Below are 22,591 nucleotides of genomic sequence, written 5' to 3'. Positions count from 1 at the left end.
TTTTAAGTGTAAGGAGATGGAGTCCTTCTTTTCTTGACTGTTTTGTTTCTCTCGAGGAGCATTGAGGCTGCTTTTAACATGCACATGCTGTGAGATACAATGTACTTTTAAGAAATTAAAATTTACTGCATTTTTTTGTTTATGGAAAGAAGTTTCTTTTCGTTTTTCATTTTTTTTCTTAATCATTATAGATTTATGGGACCTTAAATGCAAAGAAGGGGAGATTGGCCTTTTTAAAGCTTAAGTTCAGCTGTCTATTCATTGTTTTTTGTTTCATTGTTTTAGCAGTATGAGTTAAATGAGGGTCTTGAAACCAAGAAGTTATCTTCAGTTAGTCTGAAATAAGTTGAGACTTAATGTTAATACAATAGATTTATAAATGGTTTTGTTGAAGTTCTATTCAGCGGCCATAATCAGATTGTAATGAAATCTATTTCATTTAATTTAGTACAGTTATGAGAAAATAAAATAAGAAAAGAATTTCATATTAAGTAAATCCTATTATGAATTGTGACTTCTTGATACATGTCTTTCTATCTTCTAAACTCAAATTATTTTTTAGATGTTGAATTTTACGGCACCAGATACCAGTAAACTACCCAGCATTCCATCTAATGTAAGTAAAAGTCTATTTTATCAGGTGACTACTGACTTTTCATTCCTTTTTTCTGGTACCATGTCATGTGAATTCTGAAAGTCCACAAGGAAGTCTATATTTTGCTTGCACTAAGTTTTATGTAACTTAAACACGAAAAACATATTTGTTAACTTGATACATTACAAGACATGTTAAATCAGTAAAATTTATAATGACTTCAGGAAAGAAAAGCTATTATGTTCTATTGCAAAATGTGAATAATTGATTCCTGTCTGTGGTTTAGGATATATTTGTTTTCCTTTATTATTGGATCATATTTTATGTAAAAACTGTTATTTAGACACTTCATAATATCTTCATTTTAAAGATTTGAATCATGTTGATATAAATTCTCCTTTGAATTATCGATACATTTGGTTTTATATCACATAATTTTATTATTTTAGAGAAACTTAACAGAGTACTACAGTGCAGTTGATACTGAAAATATGATGAAAGTATTTGCTAGGTAAGATTGTAAATAACTGTCTTGCTGGTCTCAGGGTAGTGTACTGGCCTTGAGTGCTGGTGGTCATGGGTTAAAAACCCCATCAAGTCACACCAAAGACTTCAGAATTGGTAGTCACTGCTTCACTGCTTAGCATGCAGTATATAGGAGATAAAGGAACCACTGGTTGGCTGAGAGTCAGAACAATGTTTCAGACTGGTGGGGGACATGCCTATCTGTGGGTAGTTGTTTCTATGGGCTAGCACAATCAGGATCTGACTCATTTTGTCAGACTAGTACAAAGCAGAGTCTGTCAGATTGGTCAAATTTTCCCATCCCGAAAGGCCTTAATACCTTTCAACCCAATCAGTTATCAATAAGTTGTTGAATATACCGGTTAGTGAATAATACTTGATTTAAAATTTTGTGGTTACATGAAATTTTGCAAAAATTAGATTATTACTAAAATTTTTGTTTATACAGAATTAAGGAGTCTGAAATAAAAATATGGATGATGTTGAGGGAAAAGTTCACTTTACAGCAATTATATTTTGTTTTGTATATTTTTAAATAGTTCTTTTAAACCTTTTAACAGCATGTTACATGAAAGACGAATCCTGTTCATATCTAAAAAGTTGAGTCGACTGACAGCCTGTGTCCATGCCTCTACATGTCTCTTGTATCCAATGCACTGGTAGGTACAAATAAATTGTCAAGATATTAAGATGCAAATACATGTATTTGTACAGGAAATACTTGCAAATAAAGCTTCACATGGAATGCATGTGAAATAACTGATTTTCGCATGAACTTTGTGGTAAGTTCACAAGAACTTCAGGTGAACTCGGTTACATATTTTATGAGCTTAGTGGATGCATTCTGGGATTGCTATTGTTCATGATGTTCCTCATTGATCGAAACATGTTTTACAAGGAAGCTGCAATGTCGCAACTTTGTTTATGAGGTCTGAAGTAGGCAATTCAGGCGAAAGTTGTGAAATAATTTTGCCTGTATATGATAACAGTACAAAGACACTGCTTGGCTAATAAGATTATATTATATCCATGTTTGGTTGATTGGGTTCAGTTTTGCAGCTACCGTAATATCATCAAAACATGATATTAACTAATACATTTACATTAAGCACATGTTCAGTAATGAACATTTCTATGAGACATATGACATAATGAGTTCAATGTTAACAATCTACATGTACATCTTGTTTTATACATGAGGACCTGTAAAAATCACAATTATTATTTCCAGTTTGCATATTTACATTGTTGTAAAAAAGACATTTGGAGGAAAAAACTTGTATTATACTTGTATTAAGGTAAAAGAGTTGTTCACCCTCATGAATTGTCCATAGTTTCTACAAATTTAGAATTACATGTACCATGTGTATCTTTCTAGTTCAGACCAAAGCAAGTTTTGGACAAGGTGATTAGTGGGTTATTATATATATTTTTATACTTACAGGCAACATTTGTTCATCCCAATACTGCCGCCATCTCTATCAGACTATGTTACAGCTCCAATGCCATATGTTATTGGGATTCATACTTCTGTGTATGAGGTAAGTTGGATTATGGTCAATATTATGACACGGTTTGGCATCTATGTCTCACTTTGTGCTTGTTCTTATTTTAATTGTGAATACACATGAACATATCACAGTTGATTGTATTTTGTAAATAAGATACTTGGTCGTCATTGAAATCAATCATATATAGGTTTATATAAGTATAGGCATACAAATTCACTAGTGTTATTTATGTTTTACAAAGTTAAGATGAGACAGTAAAAAGTATAACATTAGGTGATGTGGTGAGATGTGATGTGATGTGTGCTAATTCAGCTCAAGCAATAATTACTACATTGTACCTATATATATAAACAACTGAAAAGTTATTCAGGGAGTAAGGGAACTCTAACCTTCAGGTCAAACTTGTATTTGAAACAAAAATTATCCAGAAGTTTCTGAAAGTAATCAAGGGAACCAGTGTTATAGCGGTAATCAACAGAATGTAATCCAGGGACAAAGATTAGACATGGAAAACAGACAAACACAACAAAGAACATAAAGTAACTAAAACCATACACAAAAAGCAACAAAAGCAAATGAGCAACTCGGACTCCACTAAATATTGGGATTATTGACCAGGGCACCGGTAGAACTTCTGTTCTTTGACTTCCCAGTACCTGAAATGTATTAACACAGTCCCTTGCAGTTCAAGCTTCTGTGGATGTTTTTGGTAATGGTGTTGTTAGATTGAGGTATTACTGTATACCTTGGTTTGCCCTTTTGTCCATCCACTCATTGTACAATAATTTCAATTTTCTAAATTGATATAATATTTGAGTCTTTGACCCTTTTTCATTGTTGTGCTATTTTTTTTTTTAGACATTAATTGTCAAAGATATGTAAAAGTAAAGATATTCAAATAAGTGATAAATTGTTCATAAATGAAAGTATAATTATCTGTCCTAATAGCTATATTATCTATACTGCATTCCCTTTTTTACAGAAAATAAGGGCCAATGAATTAGCAGATGCTGTTGTTCTAGATGTTGATAATAATGTATTGACTACTGAGTATGATGATTTTGAAGACCTACCGTCAGAAATTGTAAGATATACGTACTTTTCTATCCTGATATATTTGTTTACTGTGATGCTTAAGTTTGTATGTTTCAAAAAAAAATAGAGATTCTGCAGAACAAAAAAGTTGTTAAGTACATGTATTTGTCAGAATCTGACAGACAAAATGTGAAAAATCTTTATATAAAAAAAAAATAGCCGATCTGACAATTTACTTGCACTCAAGGAAGTCTTCACTGTTTAAATCAACCACTATCCCTAGATACTTTTGGAAATTTTACTCAGAATGTTAGAAGTTTTTTGGTTTTTGTCAGAGTTAAGTGCCTTTGAAATGTTCATTTGCAGTGCATTTCAATTAAAGAACGATAATTATTTGATAAAATATGTCTTTGTTACTTGCTTCTGATGATACTAATAGTCTAATTACACTGTCAAAGTGGTAAGTTATGTCATACCATGTTTAACCCACTTTATTTTTTTATTTATATGTAATCAGACATTAGCACAAAAAATTGCTCTTGGTCCTAGAATGACTAATTTCTTTTCATTTCTTTTATTTTGTGCTGTTAATTCATTCTAAAAGAAGTTGTCAACAGGTACAAGTTCGACTGTTTCCAAAAAATACATACTAGTAGTCATTTAAATTAAACTGAAAATTTTGACTAACAGTTACAAATGTATTTATAAATTATGTCCAATTAGAAATATATTATTTCTCTTTGCCAGTCTTCCTACCTGAAGAGACATCTGAAGAAAGATAAAGTGATTACACAGATGTCTACAAGTGGTGATGTTATACCCAAGGCTTTCATGCAGTCTCTAGTCAGGCTTATAGGTTGGTTTGATATGTATATGATGTCATAAGAGGAAATGGATGTTTTATTTTAGATTCAAATCAAATTAGCATTTTTTTTCATGGATTTTTCTATTACTCTTTTTGGTCTTTGAAAAAATTGTTTAATTAAAATAATCACACAGGATTTAAAAGTATTTACTTAATCCTGTCACCTTACAGGTAACAAAATGACTGACTGTATCTGCTTCAAAAACATTTTAGAAAAAGGTATCAGCTTGTCCCATTAAAATATATTATGATTTGTGGTTTTAGAAAATCCAATTGAAAGTTTTAATCAAAGTGGGATTTGAAGTTTGTAGTGACAATATCCAATACTATGTATATGTAATGAGTTTTTAAAACATTTTAATCTAAAAGGAAGATCAGAAACCACATGGCCTTTGAATTATGTATAAACTGTGGTTTCTTAAGATTTCTATAAGAATTCTGGAATTAGACAAACTGGTCTGTTTAGATTATACCCAATGAATTCCCTGCTGTTTATAAAACTGTTTAGGATCTTGATACCAGATGTGTTAAAATATCTGGGGTTAAAGTTGACTTAATTTATCAACTTTTTTTTTACACATCTGCCAATAGACTTTTTAAGTACAACAAATGGTTTCAATATACAGTGTATATTTATGTCAGAGTAAAATTTTGTCATTTTTAAATTAAAACAGATCCCAAAGTGTTTTACATCCATTGTGGGATTTCATTTTTTTCTTAACTTTTGTGTTAAATTTCTTCTACAGTTATACTTTTTGTATTCAAATGTAAAAAAAGGAATTCTTGAATTTTGCCACAGAAATTTCATACACACAATATATTTCACAGGTGGATACAGAGATGCTTTGAGGTTTCATCCTGGTGAACCTATAACTTTTGACCCAGAAGCATTTGTACAGTCAAGACCTTCCTCAATGCAGCCATTTTTAGAACAAATGTTTGAATTACAAATTTTCCAACAGGTATAATGTATGATGGTTTTGAACCATTGACTATAAACTTATAACCTTCCATGGATAATAATGTTTACAGATATGTGAAATGAATATAAACATGAAAAAAATAAGATGTTGCAAGCTTTTGTATCCATTTCTATATAAATCAAGCTTTATGGTGACTTTAACTTTTCAATTTTGCTATCTAAAGCTATTCAAAGCCTTTATCCAACTGATAAGTCATGTTTTCTACAGTAATAAAGTATGACTCATTGATAATATAGGGCAGGAATTTACCTAGAAATTTAGTTGCATCACTTAGAAACCTAGCTAGATTGATATTTGAGGTGGCATCAAGTTAAGATTTTTTTTTTTTTTTTTTTTATCTTTCAGTTCATAAATGATAGACTTGATCTGTTAAACCTTGGTAAAGGATTCAGTGATATATTTGAAATGGAAGCTATGCTACAAGCAGACAAACTCAATTCCAATTCTCGTTACAGAGAATGGCTGACCAATATGAAGGTATTTAGTATCCTAATATATATGGAATTTTGAATAGAGAAAACAAATGTTAGGTCTGTAACATTATAAATTCTCCTATTCAATTTTTGACTTCTCTTAAACAAGTATAACCACTTTGGTGGTCTAGTGGTAATGTGCTCACCATGAGTGAGAGAGGTAATTTATGATCAAGCCAAACCTATTACTTTAAAGGTTGAAGTCATTGCTTATCTGCTAAGTAAGCAACATCTGTGAGTTAGTAAAAACTAGTCGGCTCTAAGTAAGGATAATGTGTCCCAAATTGGCATTCTTACCTGCAGGTTGTTGCTTCTGTGCACTTGTACAGAGCAGGGTTAACTTGATTAGTCATATGTTCTCATCCTTGTATCTTTGAAATGTGTCGCTGGATATAAAACTAAGTTTAATAAATCAATCATACTAAAGTTCTTCCTGGCCATACTTTATTAATATTTTGACGTAAGCTGTAAATCTTAAGCATATGCATGTATGAGTATTGGTAAAATAAATACCAAAGCATCTTCAGTGGGATGATTCAAATACATCAAAATCCCAGAACATGGACAAAATGTGAACACGTGAAACAAAGACGTCTTCATACACAATGTAGTGAACCGAATAAAATAGATTACACATAAAAACTGAAGATAAGGGAAACAAGACGTCACACAGAAAAAAAAAAAAAAAAAATTAATACACTGGATTGAATTCCATTGATGTGACAGTTTGTTTGTCTATTGACATAGACCTTAGATCTGTGATACGATGATGTATTACTATGTTGATGGGGACCATCTGTTCGTCTATTGACATAGACCTTAGATCTGTGATACGATGATGTATCACTATGTTGATGGGACCATTTGTTCGTCTATTGACATAGACCTTAGATCTGTGATACGATGATGTATCACTATGTTGATGGGGACCATTTGTTCGTCCATTGACATAGACCTTAGATCTGTGATACGATGATGTATTACTATGTTGATGGGACCATTTGTTCGTCTATTGACATAGACCTTAGATCTGTGATACGATGATGTATTACTATGTTGATGGGGACCATTTGTTCGTCTATTGACATAGACCTTAGATCTGTGATACGATGATGTATTACTATGTTGATGGGACCATTTGTTCGTCTATTGACATAGACCTTAGATCTATGATTTGATGATGTATCACTATGTTACAAACCATAATATCTCATTCAATTCCCTTTTTGACCTTTGTCCATATGTCAATTTTTTTATATGACAAATTTTTTTCTACATAGTTTCTGTTCAGTGGCATTTTAGCATGACAAGAAGATCTGAGCAATATCAGAATTTATTATTTTATTTATAAAAATAATAAATGTGTTTTTATTTTTATTTTACAGAAACAGGGTAAACAATTACAGAAGAATTCCAATAAATATTTTAAAGTTTTCAGAGATAAGGTAAGTCAAGAGGACTCTAATTTATTAATTATCGCTATTTTGTTTAAAATCTCTTTGATCTTACTATACAATAATTTTCAACATGACGGTCATAGGTAACAGATTTTTTTTAAATGATGTGTATCACAGCTGCACAACATACATGATGTCATGTAGCACGTTGCTGAAAAATAGTCCCGAAAGGAAACTTTGCAGTGCTTATAAAACTTACATATTTAGGTCAGGAAAATAAAAATAAACTTTATTGCACTTCAGCAAAACAGCAATAAACAGATTATCAAATATTTTTTCAACTCGCGGGAGTTTCTCAGCTTATCTCGTTGATTAAAATATTAAATAATCTAATAGTTGTGTTTCAGGGCTTAGTTTACTGTATATGTTGTTATTAAGAAAGGATAACTCTGCTTATACCATTAAATCTACTCTTGGTTTTACTAGGAGTTGTAAATGTTAAATTTGTCATAAGTTACGGTATCATAATAGTAAATAGTGGTTTGATATCATTTCTTACAATAAATTTCACTCTTTTTGTGAAATTGGCAGCCAATGCAAATGTTGATAATACATATTTGTTTTAGAAATATAAATTTTTGTAGCTGTAGTTTTTATTTGACACCTGTCAAATGTAAAGATTTGGTATCACAATTATATGTTTAACTAAACTTAAAAGATTTTTACGTGGTTGGAAAATTTTTTAATGATTTTTTTAACCGACTTCTTCATTTTAAGAAACTTCCATACGTGGATCAATTCGTATACACTTAAACACAAGAATTGCAGGTTTTTTTTCGTTTCTTTAAATATCTTTCTTTATTTGATTTAGGACCTATTTCAAAACAATTTATTTTCTTTATTCAGTGTCATCAGTACCTTTAAAGGTATTGTGTTGGAAAGTTATCAGAGCAAATGTCTAAGATATGAAAAATAAAAAAGATTTTAAATCCATTTATAATAAATATTGATTGCCTTTAGCTCCAGGAGATTGACTTTTCATATGGTCATAAGCACATATATCATGTAGCCACCAAGGTTGGTAATGCGTCTAAAGAGTTCTCACAAAGACATATACAAAATATGGCTTCCAAGGTCAGTGAGGCATGCTATGCTCAAATTCGGTCATCTTGATGATTCTTACTGAAAAAAATCTTGTAATAACAAATGAGTCATACAGCCTTTTAGAATGATTTTGACAAAAAAAAATGGTCTTCATCAATTTACCCAGTTCTTGGTCATGGTTCCTACTGACATTAAAAATTTTTTAATTTCTTATGGCATGTAGATTTTAGAATTTTGAAGGTCTGTTCTTCATGTATTGATCTTATTATTTAATTTGGATTAATTTTTTTCTCTTGCAAATACAACTTGTACTTTTGATACAAAAAAAAAATCCAACCACTTGTAACATTATTATTCATATTAATTATGATGGATGTTTGTTTTTACTTGTTCCTCTAGTTTTTATACTCTTGACCTACTAATAAATATTTTCACTCACAAGAAAATGAAAATTTTTTTTTCTTAACAACCAAAAAAGTAATGTAAACACTGACTTTCCACCTTTTCCAAATATTTTGACTTGGAAAAGCCTTGAGTTGTCATGTTGTCAAAAAGTTATTGAAGAAACAGTAGTGCATGCTTTCCTTGATCAATTAATGTGGTTAATCAAACACTAATTCTTAATAGATTCTTCTAAGATATAAATTATCTGTATAACCCTGTGGTCACTAAATTATTTTGTTTCTGTCACAATATGCTATACTAACAGTCAGATATATCAGAAATAATTTTCTTATGGTTTAAAACTGAATTCCACTTGTTTTATTATAGATGTAAACAGGAACTTACTGTTTTTTTACTTTTCATTTTCACAACTTCTACATTTTTTCTACAGTTCTTGACATTTTAAGGATTTATCTGTAGGAGTTTGCTCCTACATTCTTTGTTTATGTATCCATTCAAGGCTTTATTGAAATACTGTGGCACATACAGAGGTATGTCCAAGAAATTTTCTTTCTTTATCTGATGTAAGAAAGCCCTTTATTTGAATGATTTTGAAATTTGGTATTCAGTGCCAACATGGTTTGCTGCACCATGTATGGTGCATTTGTCTCCATGCTGTACTTTGTTGTATATTTACATTTTGAATTTTGATACTGACAATACCATTTGGAATATCTCAAGCACGAGCTTGGATGGAGTAATTCCACATACATTTGGCAGTATCAAATTTGAAATTAACTTGTATATTTTATCTGTAATGTAATAATTGCATATTTGATTATTTAAATGTACATTTAGTTTAGACATTTTTGTACCCATGCAGGTCCGGATGTTAAAAGAATAGGCCTGCAGCAGCGCTAAGCTTGTCGTATAAGGGGATTAAATAGTGCTCAGAACCCTAGCCGGGGGCTAGGGCGCTCTGCTCACAGAGCAACTGGGATGTGTGCCCCAGGTGGTGGAATGGGGTACCCCTGGCGTGTTACATGCTGGGGTTGTCAGGCCATAATACGGAAAACCTGACCGCAAACCATAGTGGTGCACCGTGTTGGGAAAGATGCCACGTTTCTTGCACGTTAAAGAACCTTACTGTGGTATTCTCCCGGAGTAGGAACCATAGGGCTCCGCCACAGGAGGCTAAATTGCCCGACCCTACCCACCTCTCCCTATTTCCAGTGGCAATCAAAATTTTTTGACCCCATTGTCCTTGTGTCCCATCCTTTTTTCATTTCATCATCATTTCATGTTCATTTTATCATCCATTTCATGTTCATCGTAATATAGCTGTAATATTGCTGCTCGGACGTTAAACCCCAACAAACAAACAAAACAAAGTTTAGACATTTTGTCTCCGTACTGTACCATGTGTAATACATTTGCTGTATTTTGTGTGATACATTTGTCTCCATGCTATATTGTGTGTGATACATTTGTCTCCATGCTGTATTTTGTGTGATACATTTGTCTCCATGCTGTATTGTGTGTGATGCATTTGTCTCCATGCTGTACCATGTGTGATACATTTGTCTCCATGCTGCACTGTATGTGGTACATTTTTTCACTGTGCTGTATTGTATGTGATACATTTGTCTCCATGCTGTATTGTGTGTGATGCATTTGTCTCCATGCTGTACCATGTGTGATACATTTGTCTCCATGCTGCACTGTATGTGGTACATTTTTTCACTGTGCTGTATTGTATGTGATACATTTGTCTCCATGCTGTACCATGTGTGATATGTTTGTCTCCATGCTGTATTGTGTGTGATACACTTGTCTCCATGCTGTACTGTGGGTGATACACTTGTCTCCATGCTGTACTGTGGGTGATACAATGTCTCCATGCTGTACCATGTGTGATATGTTTGTCTCCATTCTGTATTGTGTGTGATACACTTGTCTCCATGCTGTACTGTGTGTGATACATTTGTCTTTACACTGTACTGTGTGTGATACTTTCGTCTCGATAAGCATGTTTTATTTGCCTGCATTTTTCATACGCATTTTTTATGTTTACTGCACTAAAAATCTTTGCTAAAATTCCACTTGCCTCCATGCTGTATTGTGGGTGATATACTTGTCTCCATGCTGTACCGTTTGTGATACATTTGTCTCCATTCTGTATTGTGTGTGATACACTTGTCTCCTTGCTGTACTGTGGGTGATGCACTTGTCTCCATTCTGTATTGTGTGTGATACACTTGTCTCCATGCTGTACTGTGGGTGATACACTTGTCTCCATGCTGTACTGTGTGTGCTACTTTTGTCTCGATAAGCATGTTTTATTGGCCTGCATTTTTCAAATGCATTTTTTATCTTTATAGCACTAAAAAACTTACCTAAAATTGGGGACTTTTTTTAACCTATTTTAAGGATTTGCTTTGCTTTTGATGGTTGCATAGTTAGAAGCTGCAAGTAAAATAGTGTTAGCTTTAGGGTTGCTTTTACGGAGGCTGGCAATTTTACATGTGTTACAAAGGCCACTCCTTAATTGAAGACATTTTCTTCTCTGTGTCACTTTATTCAGTTAAATGTAATGGTTTAGAAATGTCCAAAATCTGGTTTAAGTACTGCAATATTAAATTTTGTGGTACTTAAATTTATGTGTTGAATGTAGTATTATATTGGGTAGCCAATTTTCCCAGTTTGTTGTGAATATAGGTATTTGTAAGAAAACTGAAATTTAAAATAAACAATTTATTATGGAAGTATGCTTCCAAATTATACATATGTATTTAGTATTTGCATGAATTTCTGGTAGACAAGAATATTGTGTGTTATAACTGTCTCAGCATATAATCCAGATTTCACAAATAGTTCAGAGTGAAAATAAAGTCTCAATATGGTTGTGCTATTTTTCATTTGTTTTATGAACTGCTGTAAATTTGAAAAAAATATGCTATGTGCAACTATTATTGTAGTTCAGGTATTTAAGAATTATATATATAATTTCATTGGAACCTGCTTTTATGTCTACCAATATTTGAAATTACTGCATTTAAAATTATGTTGCATATTTTATATATGTTTTATTTATTATGTTGCATAAAAATAATTCTTAGTTTTTAATCTGAGAGGGATAAAATTACCTATCTCATTGGCTCATCAAAAACATATCTACTATTTTTGAATCAACAGATTCTAATTTACACTTGAGGCTCTTTGTGATATCAGCAACTGGTTTAGGAATACCTATCTGTTTATTATAACCTGGAAGTAGAGGAAATACTACTGCTGTGCCTATCTGTCTTCATAATCTGTTGCACCATAAATGAATATATTATGCTTTCAAACCATGAAAATTTCATACCATTGCTTTTGTTGACAGGCTGCTCCAGTTGTCTCTAGTGCCATGCACACTGTAAGTCATTTGCATGCTGTCATAGCAACCATATTGGTTGTCAAGCATGGCCGCATCCTTGGTTTCCTTATTTCCCAACCATTATATAGTGGCTATGCATATTTTTTTTAGTTTTATGTTTATTTATGAAGGTTTTTAATACTGGGTTCGTTTGCTAGAATATTTATTCTAGATTGTAAAGTTACATTTTGCATTACTCAAAGCAAGTATTGTGATTCGTCTTTGATCATTTGCATTTTTTTCTTTTTACTTTTTAACTTTTCTTTTATGACTTAAAATGATTATGATGATCAGTTGAATGTTGTTATACATTGTTTGCATGTTAAATATACAATGTTGTGTAAGCTAGAAGTTAGTAGACCTTTTACCGTTACCTGCAGGCTAGTTGATGATCATACTTTAAATACACTTAAAGAAGGAAAATTCTTTAATTCTACCCCGGAAGTGTATCTCACACATGCTCATCAACTATACACAGTTAACACTAAATGGTCTATGTGAATGTCTGGGGGCATGCTTAAAATATTGTGTGACATCATCTGTCTACTAATTAAAGGCTATACATGTACATGTATTGTATTAGTGGGTATCAAATTTTGTGGTTTTTATATTTAACAAAATAGTGATTTGTTGAAGTTTGTTTTCTTTAAATCGTTTGCCCATTTATGAGTTAACTGTATTGTATTTAAAACTTTAGATGCAACAATTGTGAATTTGACCATCACAACTTAAGTTTATTGTCAACTATAAAATTAAGATTAACATAGGCAAATCTGCATTTCTAAATCTCCTACTGAAAAGGTCTGTGAGTTTTGCAACTACAAATAGAAAGAATAATGTCTGTGAGTACATTGAAAAAAAAAAAGACTTGATAATATCAGTTGTGGAATTGATACCATATAATTCAATATGATGCATGGTCATAACAAATTTTCAGTAGAATTATGGTTTACGTGCATTAAGATTAATATTTTATGATTTTTAGTTTTTAGTGTCACAGTCCCTTGAAAACCTCAAATATTGGTACCCATGAACAAAAATAATGGTTTTATATTAATACATTCAGGTTGCATTGTATTATTCCTAATCTTTATCATAACCATTGATACAATGAAACCTTGCTAAATGTATTTTGAATATAGAAAAAACTGATCAAATTCAATTCTAAAAGGTGTTTGGTTTGGACAGGTTTCACTGTATTTAATAAGTATTTAAGATGGAATGAAATGGGTAATAAGATTTATCTCATGTTCAATAGATTTTTTAAAATAGCCACATTCTTGGTCAAACAAAAACACTACCGGTATTCACTACATGTACTTATATCAATAAGATCCTTCTTATCAGTTTTTAAATTGTTTATGTTATCCACAAGTTGCCAAACATGGCTAAGATGTCAATTTTATTCACTGCTTTCACTCACTTTTACTGACATAGTAACCTATTACTGACATAGTAACCTATAAAATATGCATATCCAAGCTGCTGCAAAATATTATATTCAAAGCACAAGGAAAATTTCTGACACATGACACTTGCCTTATATGAATTTACCCTTTAAAATGTAACACAAGAGCCTATATTTCATATTGGTAAAAAAATTGTATTTTATAGTTTTAATTTCTCATTTCAAATTTGTTACAATGCATGTAAATTATTGAAGTCAAAATGTATTGTAATTTACACTCCCATTCAATGAGTGGGTGGTATATTAAAATCACATTGTCTGTCCATCCAAGGGCCAGATCCAGACGCTTTAAAAAGGGGGTTGCCAGCCAAGGTTCCTCTTAAAAAGGAAGGCGCTAGGACATAATTGGCCTTTTTTCGTCAATTAACACATGAAAATGACAAATTTTCAATAAAAAAAGGGGTGCCAACCAACTGCACCCCCTCTTGATTTGTCACCGCATTCCTCATTTTGTCAGTCTGAATTTTGTTGCTTAATCTTGAATCCTAATGGATGGATTACTTTAATTTCAAACTTGGTATAAGATTTTATATAGACAGGGCATATGCTTAAGCAATTTTGTTGCTGTAAGATATCATTGTCCTGTCCAAGTGCAATTTCATGTTGTTACTGGTAAGTATTGGATGTCCCTGGATTACATTCTTTTGATTTGTGCTGGAATCTTGGTTCCCTTGATTACTCTTTCTGTAAACACGGTAAGGTGATAAACATTCATATTAGTTAAAGCAGGTATGCTTGAGGATTGTATAAGTTTGCATAAAACTGCTGAATTTTTTTAATTTTTCTAATTTTTTTTACATTTGAAAGAATTTCAGAGAAAAATAAGAAGATGGCATATACTTCATGGATAGATCAGGTACTAGGAAACAAGTAATATTTTAACCATGGCCTAATTGATTTTTTTTCCCAGATGAAGCAGGAAGGAAAGAAGCTTTACACTGGAGTCGTTAAACAGGTCCAAGATATCCGTCAGGACATGAAGAAGGTATGTCGCATGCATGACTTGCATGAATTTTATTGAAATGCAAGATGTTGTTATATATAACTTAATGTAGCATTTTGATTGGAGTAAGACATTTAGTTACGTATTTATTAATAAATAATATTAATGTGTCTTAGTGTCACATTATTTTAATGTTCACCACTTGATTTGGTTTTATTTTTTATATTTTTAGCTCACCTGGCCAAAGGTGAGCTATTGCCATCAATTGGTGTCCGTCGTTGTCGTCCATTAACAATTTTTCAAAATCTTCTTTGAAACTACTGAGCGGAATTTTGCACATATGTTCCTAGGGTATTTTGTCAAAAAACATGGCCGCTGTTATCAAAAATAGAACATAGAGATCAGACTAGTTTTTCACATACATCTCTGAAACCATTAGGTTTAGCCAAATTCTCACAGAGGTAAAAGTGTTCAGCATGATGAGATCTATATGTGGTCAAATTTTCATTTTAATTCATCAAGCCATTTAGGAGTTATTTCCCTTTTTTCATGTTTTTTTTTGTTGCTATTTTTAATGTTATTTCTTTCAAAAATCTTCTCCTCTGACACTGCTTGACCAATTGGAACCAAACTTGGTATGAATGTTCCTTGGGGTATCTTGCACTAAATGTTTGTTCAGATTTTTGTTTCGTCCAAAAATATGGCAGCCATTACTTAAAATAGTACATAGGGGTCAGACTGCAGTTTTTCACATATATTTCCAACACCATTTCGTTTTGCCAAATTCTGACATGGGGTAAAAGTGTTCAGCGCAATGAGATGTATGTGTGGTCAGATTTTCATTCTGATCTGTTAAGCTGTGTAATGGTCCTTATGAAAAGTCCTGCCAAAGTCTTCTTGAGTCAAAATTGTTAGACAACTTCTTGTTAAATATATTGCCATGGAAAGACAATATTTAACCAGGTGAGCGATTCAGGCTCCTGTGAGCCTCTTGTTTGATTGATTGTTGTTTTCATACCATAAAATGAAATATTGTCTTTTTGCTAAATAGATGTGTTTTTCTAATCTTATGAACAAGGAAATGTTTAGAAACCATTATTCATATAATCATGGTAATTTTGCATTCCACCTTTTTGCCTGCTTTTCATATTGACTAGGTCTAAGCATTTGGCATCTTGCTGTATTATAAATGTAACAGGTTGCTATGCACAGTTATTTTATAATGTTTTTATACCCATCTAACCTTCAATTTTGGATTTTGTTTATGTATTATTGCATGGTGTCCAGAGTTGAAACAGAGTGTTATTTCAGTCTTCTTTAGCTAATAACATATAGTTGATTTGGTCTAGTAAATATATTTAAGATTTGAAATTTATTTCAAAAGTAGTTTAGTTCTAGGGTGTTCATAAAACATGCTTGCTTGATGAATAAAGACTTTAAAACAATTTAAATAAAAGTACAAAAATTCAAAAAACTTCTCAGGCTTTTTGAAAAAAATATACTTTTTTAAATATACATAACATACTTATAGCTTTCTCTCCATGTGAAATTATTTTTTTTTATTCTTATGATTGCTAGTTCATTTTAGTGTATATTATTTGTATCATTAATTTTGGTTTGCTGCAGTTGTCAGAGAACAAAAATAAACAAACCTCATGATTCCTTCAAATTTTTTGAAAAGAAAACTTTTGATTTAATATAAATCCTTTTTTCTCCCTAAAAAAATCAATGAATTTGTTCTTAATTTAGATCAATAAAAAAAAGATGTACACAATTTCAGATATGGTATGTTTTTCTTGTTGAACATATTCTTCATCTCTAGCCTTTTGGTCCTTTTTTTCTCTCGTCACCTTGGCATGCATTTTGCCTTAAATCAATTGTTTTTTCTAAAAGTTTAATCTATTTTTGCTCATTTTCCATACCATTCAGAGGTCTTGTTTATCATAATAACTATTAAGGTTTGTTTGAACCTTTAACTGAATGGCACTGTAGCTATAAATCGAACTTCTAGCAGGTCCAGGTAAGCAGTCCTGGTTTTTTGGAGCCTCTAGTTTTTATTTCTCTGAGCTTGTGATTTTCTGTTAGCACTCTGTTTCCAACTGAATTGTTTTGGTTGTATGTCTTGGTGATATTGCAGGATGATGACCATATTAGAACTAAAAGTATGAAACAACCACGTTCTGATTCTAAAGCCCTAACACGTAATCGACCCGCTACTGTTATACATGGTGAAGTATTAATACCTATTAGAGTAAGTTTTGATGCTGCAGGATAATAATGGAGTAAAGGATCTTGGATGCTTTGGCTAAAAATGCTTTCTGAATGATAGTGTTAACTCATTATAATTTTTTAACATCAAATTGAATTTGCTTACTCGTGAACTTACAACATGACTTTTAAATGCAAGGAAATTATGTAAAACTGAAGATTTAATAAAATGCCTTTATTAACTTTTTATTAATTATTTATGATGCCTGAATTATTTATTGACTTATCTAACCTGTTACACCTGCTGTAAACCACTGAATTATCTCCCTTTTCTACCTTTAACAGGACGAGGTAATTAAAAGTAGATTGAAACTGTAGGCTTATCACAAGCACTAATTTTAGATCACCACATATTTTTATTATTTTCTGTTGTATTGTCATTTTTCCATGCTTCATTAATATTTTACACTGGATTTTTGCTTTATTATCCACCTATAATCTAATGATTGAGTTTTTCCCTTGAACATGATTTCATTTGCATGGCATGTGTATTGTATCAGTGTTATTTGTTCAGTATCTGTTGTTTGTTGTTTGTCGTTCTTACAAAACTTTTTCTATGTATATTTTAACATACAAAAAATAATGATAAAAACTTAAGAAGTGTTTAGAAGTAAAATAATGAATTTGGGACATAGATAATCACTCATTTACATACTGAACATGATTTAGTTATGTATTATATTTGTCCATAAAGTAGATTTACTACTGCCTTAATAACAAATGAAATATTATTCCTAACTGCATTTTCACAATTCTGAAGTAGCCATAGAATTTTAAACTGGCTAAAATCAACCTTCTAAAGCAACTGTTACAAGTAATACAACCCTTGTAAAGTTAAATTGGGGGGCTTATTAATTTATTAAATAAGCAATGAGTTGAATTAGACTGGGGTGTTGCCATTTTGGCACTGCCATTTTTATTTAGGGTGGGGGGTGGGTGGGTGAGATTATTTTCCAAATTTGATAAAAAAAAATATATTTACTCAGCCAGAAAAAAAATATGATTCAATATTTCCCCATTAGTTAACAATGTAGATTTCAAATAAAAAAAGTTAGTCAGTTTGCATCGTGTATGAACAAAATTTTTTTTTAACACAACAAAAAAATCCCAGCCTCCCCCCTCCCTTGAGAATGAAATAGTCTGTGCCATATAAAATTTGTCCTGAAATTTCCTATTAATATTGACAGAATGTTTTGGAATATAGCCCTTTGAATATTCATATTCATTAGCTGGTTTATGTCCCATTTCTAAACTTAAATTGTTATCATTAGAAAAGGAGTATTGGTGATTGATTCATGTATTGCCTTTATATACTGTGTACTGTTACTAACAATGCTAGTAGTGGAATCTAGTATTCATTAACCAAGACTTTGTTGTAACATCTGGTTACTGACCCTTTTAGATATCTTATTTTATTTTTAAAATACTTCAGTCTTTAACAAAATTTATATTTATTGGTTTTATTTCACATTATTCATTGCCACTGCAAAAAGGGCAACATCATTATATTCATGACATTATGTACAAAAATGGTTTGGTTTTACATTTCAGCCACTCAGACCAGGTACACAGCCGGCTATAACTGTTTCACCTTCTGACAGGTAAGTTTTGGACAGAAGTGAACCATAAATTTGGGGATAATGTTTACTAGACAACCACACAATATACTGGTCAACATATACATATTAAATAAGCAACAAGAGGTTACTATTAAGACATTGATTGAGTACAACTCACCCTAACTGATAACCTTCTATAATATATGAAAAACTGATGATGATAGAGAGCTAACAAAAATATTGGACTAGATAATCACAGTACAAGTTTCTAATATGTGTCAGGTGTAACTCATCTTATCCTCTCCATATAAATACAATGATAAAACAAATATGATCTATATGTACTTCATTGTCGTCTTTTTAAACAAGCCATGGCCAATTGTATTTTTTTCAATGTTTGAAGAAGTTGTGTGTAATGAACCAATTTAGTACAGCTTATATTTCTAAATAATGAGGTGTTTTATGAGTAAACAAGTATTTGAGTTGGTATTTGCAGGCCAAACTTTGTCAGAAATTTAAAACAGTTATTGTTACTTTTTTTTTAAACCATTTTCATTTCAAATTGGGAAGAGAGTCAAAGTTTACATAACTTATTTTTGGCTTACAAATTATTGCTGACCAATTAATACAAATGACATCCATTGACAAGTTAGGTAAAACAATGACGTCCATTGACAATTAGGTAAAACAATGACATCCATTGACAAGTTAGGTAAAACAAGAGAACAAAACTGAAATGAAGAAAACTAAGAACAATAAAAATACAGTGTTATCTTTCATTTGATGTTGGGTAACGATCTCATAATGTGTTATATTTTTATTAGGGTATCTAAATACAAGGTGATAAACATCACTGATGAACATAGCGTTGATGATTCAGAGGCAGAGTTGTCTTATAACAGAGTCAGTCTAAACCTCTTAGCTGATCTTGATATCCAGGCAGCCCTTAAGAAATCCAAATCAGTGAGCGCTGAAGATCTAGGCACATCTCCTATTAATCATTGTATTGTAAGTATAGAATTTGTGTGTGTGTGTGTGTTTGAGCATTGACAGATCAACAGATAAGTAAAAGGGGCCTAATTTTTCCTCAAGAAAAAAATAGAAAATAGAAATCCTTTTCACACTAATACTGAACATTTTTAAGAGGCTGTCTATGTAAAAATCAGCAGATCCTATGATATGGTTGGCACATAGTAAATTTTATCCCACTGAATTTTTTATTCCAATGTAATGTTTATATCATGTGTATGTCAAGTAGTAAAACGATTTTTAAAAGCGACAATGGTTGGCTCAGAAAATGATTTCAAAGTTCCCTAACAAAACAACCAAATTTTGCACAAAAATTAAAGAGTTGTCTCCCTTTTTCAATAAATTTCATTGCTTTGTATGTATTTTTTTCTTTAACCATTGCAGTTAATTGAAAACCAATATTCAACTTTGAGAAAGGACGCATTTATGCACTGTCTTGTTTTTGCATGGACACCCTCTTAACATATTAATCTATGGATTGTGTCATATGAACTTATTTGACAACATTTATTTACTCTGTTTTGAAAAATTGTTTGTGTTTCAAAGTGCTAAAAATCAATATTGCAGGTACTACTTCTCACACTTGTTTTCCACTATCAATATTGTGAAAATTAGGAAATATATTTAGAGTAACAAAGTTGCATGTTTTGAGGGAACTAACTGCATAATTTTTTTCTGTAAAAAACAGTTTTTTTCAATTTTATAATATAATTTTAAAAATTTCATTACTTTAACAGGTTAAAACAACTGTATTGTTGTATATCCCACACATTTGTTACATTAGGAATTTTACATTTTACCTTCACAAGCCTCCAAGTCCATTGGTGTACATGTATCTTTGGTGTTCATGTATTATCGCTTTATACATTTGACAAAAGTGGTGAATTACATTTCATGTGCATGCAGTATTATGATTCATTCTTTGGTTCAATAAGGGAAATACACACACACATCCCCTGTTAATGAGGTGACTCCTGTAAGTGATCCTCCACTTTAAACACTTTGATTTTAATACAGATGTTGATAGTAACATACTAGAAGGGAGATAACTTTAAATGGGAAGGGGATGTTTTCTTAGTGACAATGTGGATACAAGATACAGCTGTACACAAGTTTTTGATTTTTTTTTAAAACAATGTACTATTAAACAGGATATCAATGTGTAATAAAATACTTATATTTTGATTGATTGCTTCTTATAGAATTAGGTGAGAAAGGTTCCTCAATTTTATAATTTAATCTTTAATGCTTTGGAAATAGGCCCCTTTTTATTACTAGGTATATGGTGACCGGTAGTAGATAGCTGCCTAATATAAGTTTCACTTAAGATTGTGATGCCAATGCAAAACATTTCCTTGTCATTAGACGTCCTACTACCAAATCTCAAGAAAATATGTTTTATCAAATTCTCTACTATTTTTCCTTCATTGTAGATGATTATTTTCAGTTTGAACTGTTCATGAGTTCAAAACAGCAAAATTTAACTTTAGATACTGTCTAAATGGAAGAGAAAAGTTTGAAATTGAGACTACAATATCGAATTTAGGGCTTTCTGTTAATTTTTGTTCATTGCAGAAAAAATAAAATTACTGATCATATTTCTTTTGTGAAATTTAATTTCTGGGGTAGTGCGTCAGCATTAGAAGCATGTTATTGGTGTTAATACAGTTATGATATATGAAAATATTTTTTTTTATTTCATGGTAAGCTAATGTCAGAATGAGGAAAATATCATCAAACTTTAAGAAATTCACAAAATTAGGCTTATATGAAACATATGCATACATGTTCACTAATCACAGAATTAAGTTCTCATGAATTCAGAAAAATATGTTAACCGTTACCATGTGGGAACTGTATATATACAGTCATGGGCTGTTTTCCGATTTTTAGGTTCTATCAGTTTATTTTTTGCTTTGGAAACCACAATTTGATTTCATATGCAAGCAGGGTGAATGTGATGAAAAATGAGGCTATCTTATACAGAGTTTTATCAAAAATAGGGACTTGACAGCTGAACTAGAGGTCATGATTTTTTTTAGGGGAAGGGCTCAATTCTCGGCCTCTAACAACAGCAGAATGGATCCATAGTACTTCATTTCACCTGATTTTTATAAATTAATGAAGTCTCTCTCCACTCCCACGATGTCAACCCCATATACTAACCACTTCCGGTTTTAGGTAGATTTGAAGCCAAAAATTGCAAAAAAAATCATTTATCTTATGAGTAACCCCTGACCTTTCACCTATGACTGATGAACAGAACATTTTTTGGCTTAAATTACTATCAGAGGGAACAAGCTTTGGAAAAAATTGCGCTTTGGACACTGTCTTTCACCTTTTGAGCACCACATCCGGTGAAAAATGACAAAAAATCACCAAAAAAAGACCATTTTTAGGCAACAGACCTACCCTCCCACCACATCCTCCTCACCCTGTGATCACCTACCTTTAACTTGTATAAAACAATCAACATCAGCACCATGATGCAACTAATTTGCATATAATTTGCATGTATTGTCACATCTACGGCAGGAATCCCAAAAATTAACATCTTGAAAAATAATTTTGAATCATATTTATCTTGTCCCTCTAGACTGATGGTGGCTTTTTGTGTAGTACTGTAGTACACAGCCAAAGTTATGATATGGTGTGTTCACACAGTCAAACTGCAGATTCAATGCATATTCTAATCCAGTCACACGTTCACATGTGAAACAAATTTCCAATGTGAATAGAAATAATGCACAGTACTGAATTTGCTTCTGGATATGTTTTTTGATAATGAGAATTCAATAAGTTGCATTCAAATACCTTGTGAATTGGAAATTATTTATACAAGTACCCAATTTATTAATTCGAAACTAATATTTCAACGCATGTGAAGCCACAGCAAATTTAAAAGTGCATTGATTGTCCAAATTACATGTGGACGCAGCATTAGATTAAGTGGGACAAAAATAAACATTTATGACAATGAACTGCAAAACTTTTATTCCACAAAAATTGTCAGATATATGGAATGCCCTTGTAC

At 31.6% G+C, this 22,591-nt stretch overlaps 1 protein-coding gene across 9 annotated transcripts in view; it reads left to right on the top strand.

Moving 5' to 3' along the window:
* Positions 1 to 22,591, top strand: part of LOC148611080 (uncharacterized) — a 48,137-nt gene that overhangs the window by 21,256 nt on the left and 4,290 nt on the right. For 4 of the 9 annotated variants that reach the window (XM_088591208.1, XM_088591207.1, XM_088591206.1 and 1 more), the window contains 15 exons: positions 563 to 616; positions 1,045 to 1,106; positions 1,681 to 1,779; positions 2,565 to 2,661; positions 3,614 to 3,715; positions 4,414 to 4,522; positions 5,360 to 5,493; positions 5,860 to 5,991; positions 7,373 to 7,432; positions 8,405 to 8,518; positions 12,258 to 12,290; positions 14,669 to 14,743; positions 16,839 to 16,952; positions 18,521 to 18,570; positions 19,353 to 19,536. In XM_088591208.1, coding sequence (XP_088447334.1) covers positions 563 to 616; positions 1,045 to 1,106; positions 1,681 to 1,779; positions 2,565 to 2,661; positions 3,614 to 3,715; positions 4,414 to 4,522; positions 5,360 to 5,493; positions 5,860 to 5,991; positions 7,373 to 7,432; positions 8,405 to 8,518; positions 12,258 to 12,290; positions 14,669 to 14,743; positions 16,839 to 16,952; positions 18,521 to 18,570; positions 19,353 to 19,536 — 1,419 coding nt within the window. The remainder of the gene's footprint in view (positions 1 to 562; positions 617 to 1,044; positions 1,107 to 1,680; positions 1,780 to 2,564; positions 2,662 to 3,613; positions 3,716 to 4,413; positions 4,523 to 5,359; positions 5,494 to 5,859; positions 5,992 to 7,372; positions 7,433 to 8,404; positions 8,519 to 12,257; positions 12,291 to 14,668; positions 14,744 to 16,838; positions 16,953 to 18,520; positions 18,571 to 19,352; positions 19,537 to 22,591) is intronic. The other 5 variants (XM_088591209.1, XM_088591211.1, XM_088591212.1 and 2 more) reach the window with 5 other exon arrangements.

Source organism: Perna viridis, chromosome 7 (genome assembly GCF_037379345.1).
Source record: "Perna viridis isolate PV_CMFRI_1.1 ecotype Kerala chromosome 7, ASM3737934v1, whole genome shotgun sequence".
Lineage (NCBI taxonomy): Eukaryota > Metazoa > Mollusca > Bivalvia > Mytilida > Mytilidae > Perna > Perna viridis.
This window is presented reverse-complemented; position numbering and strand designations above follow the sequence as displayed.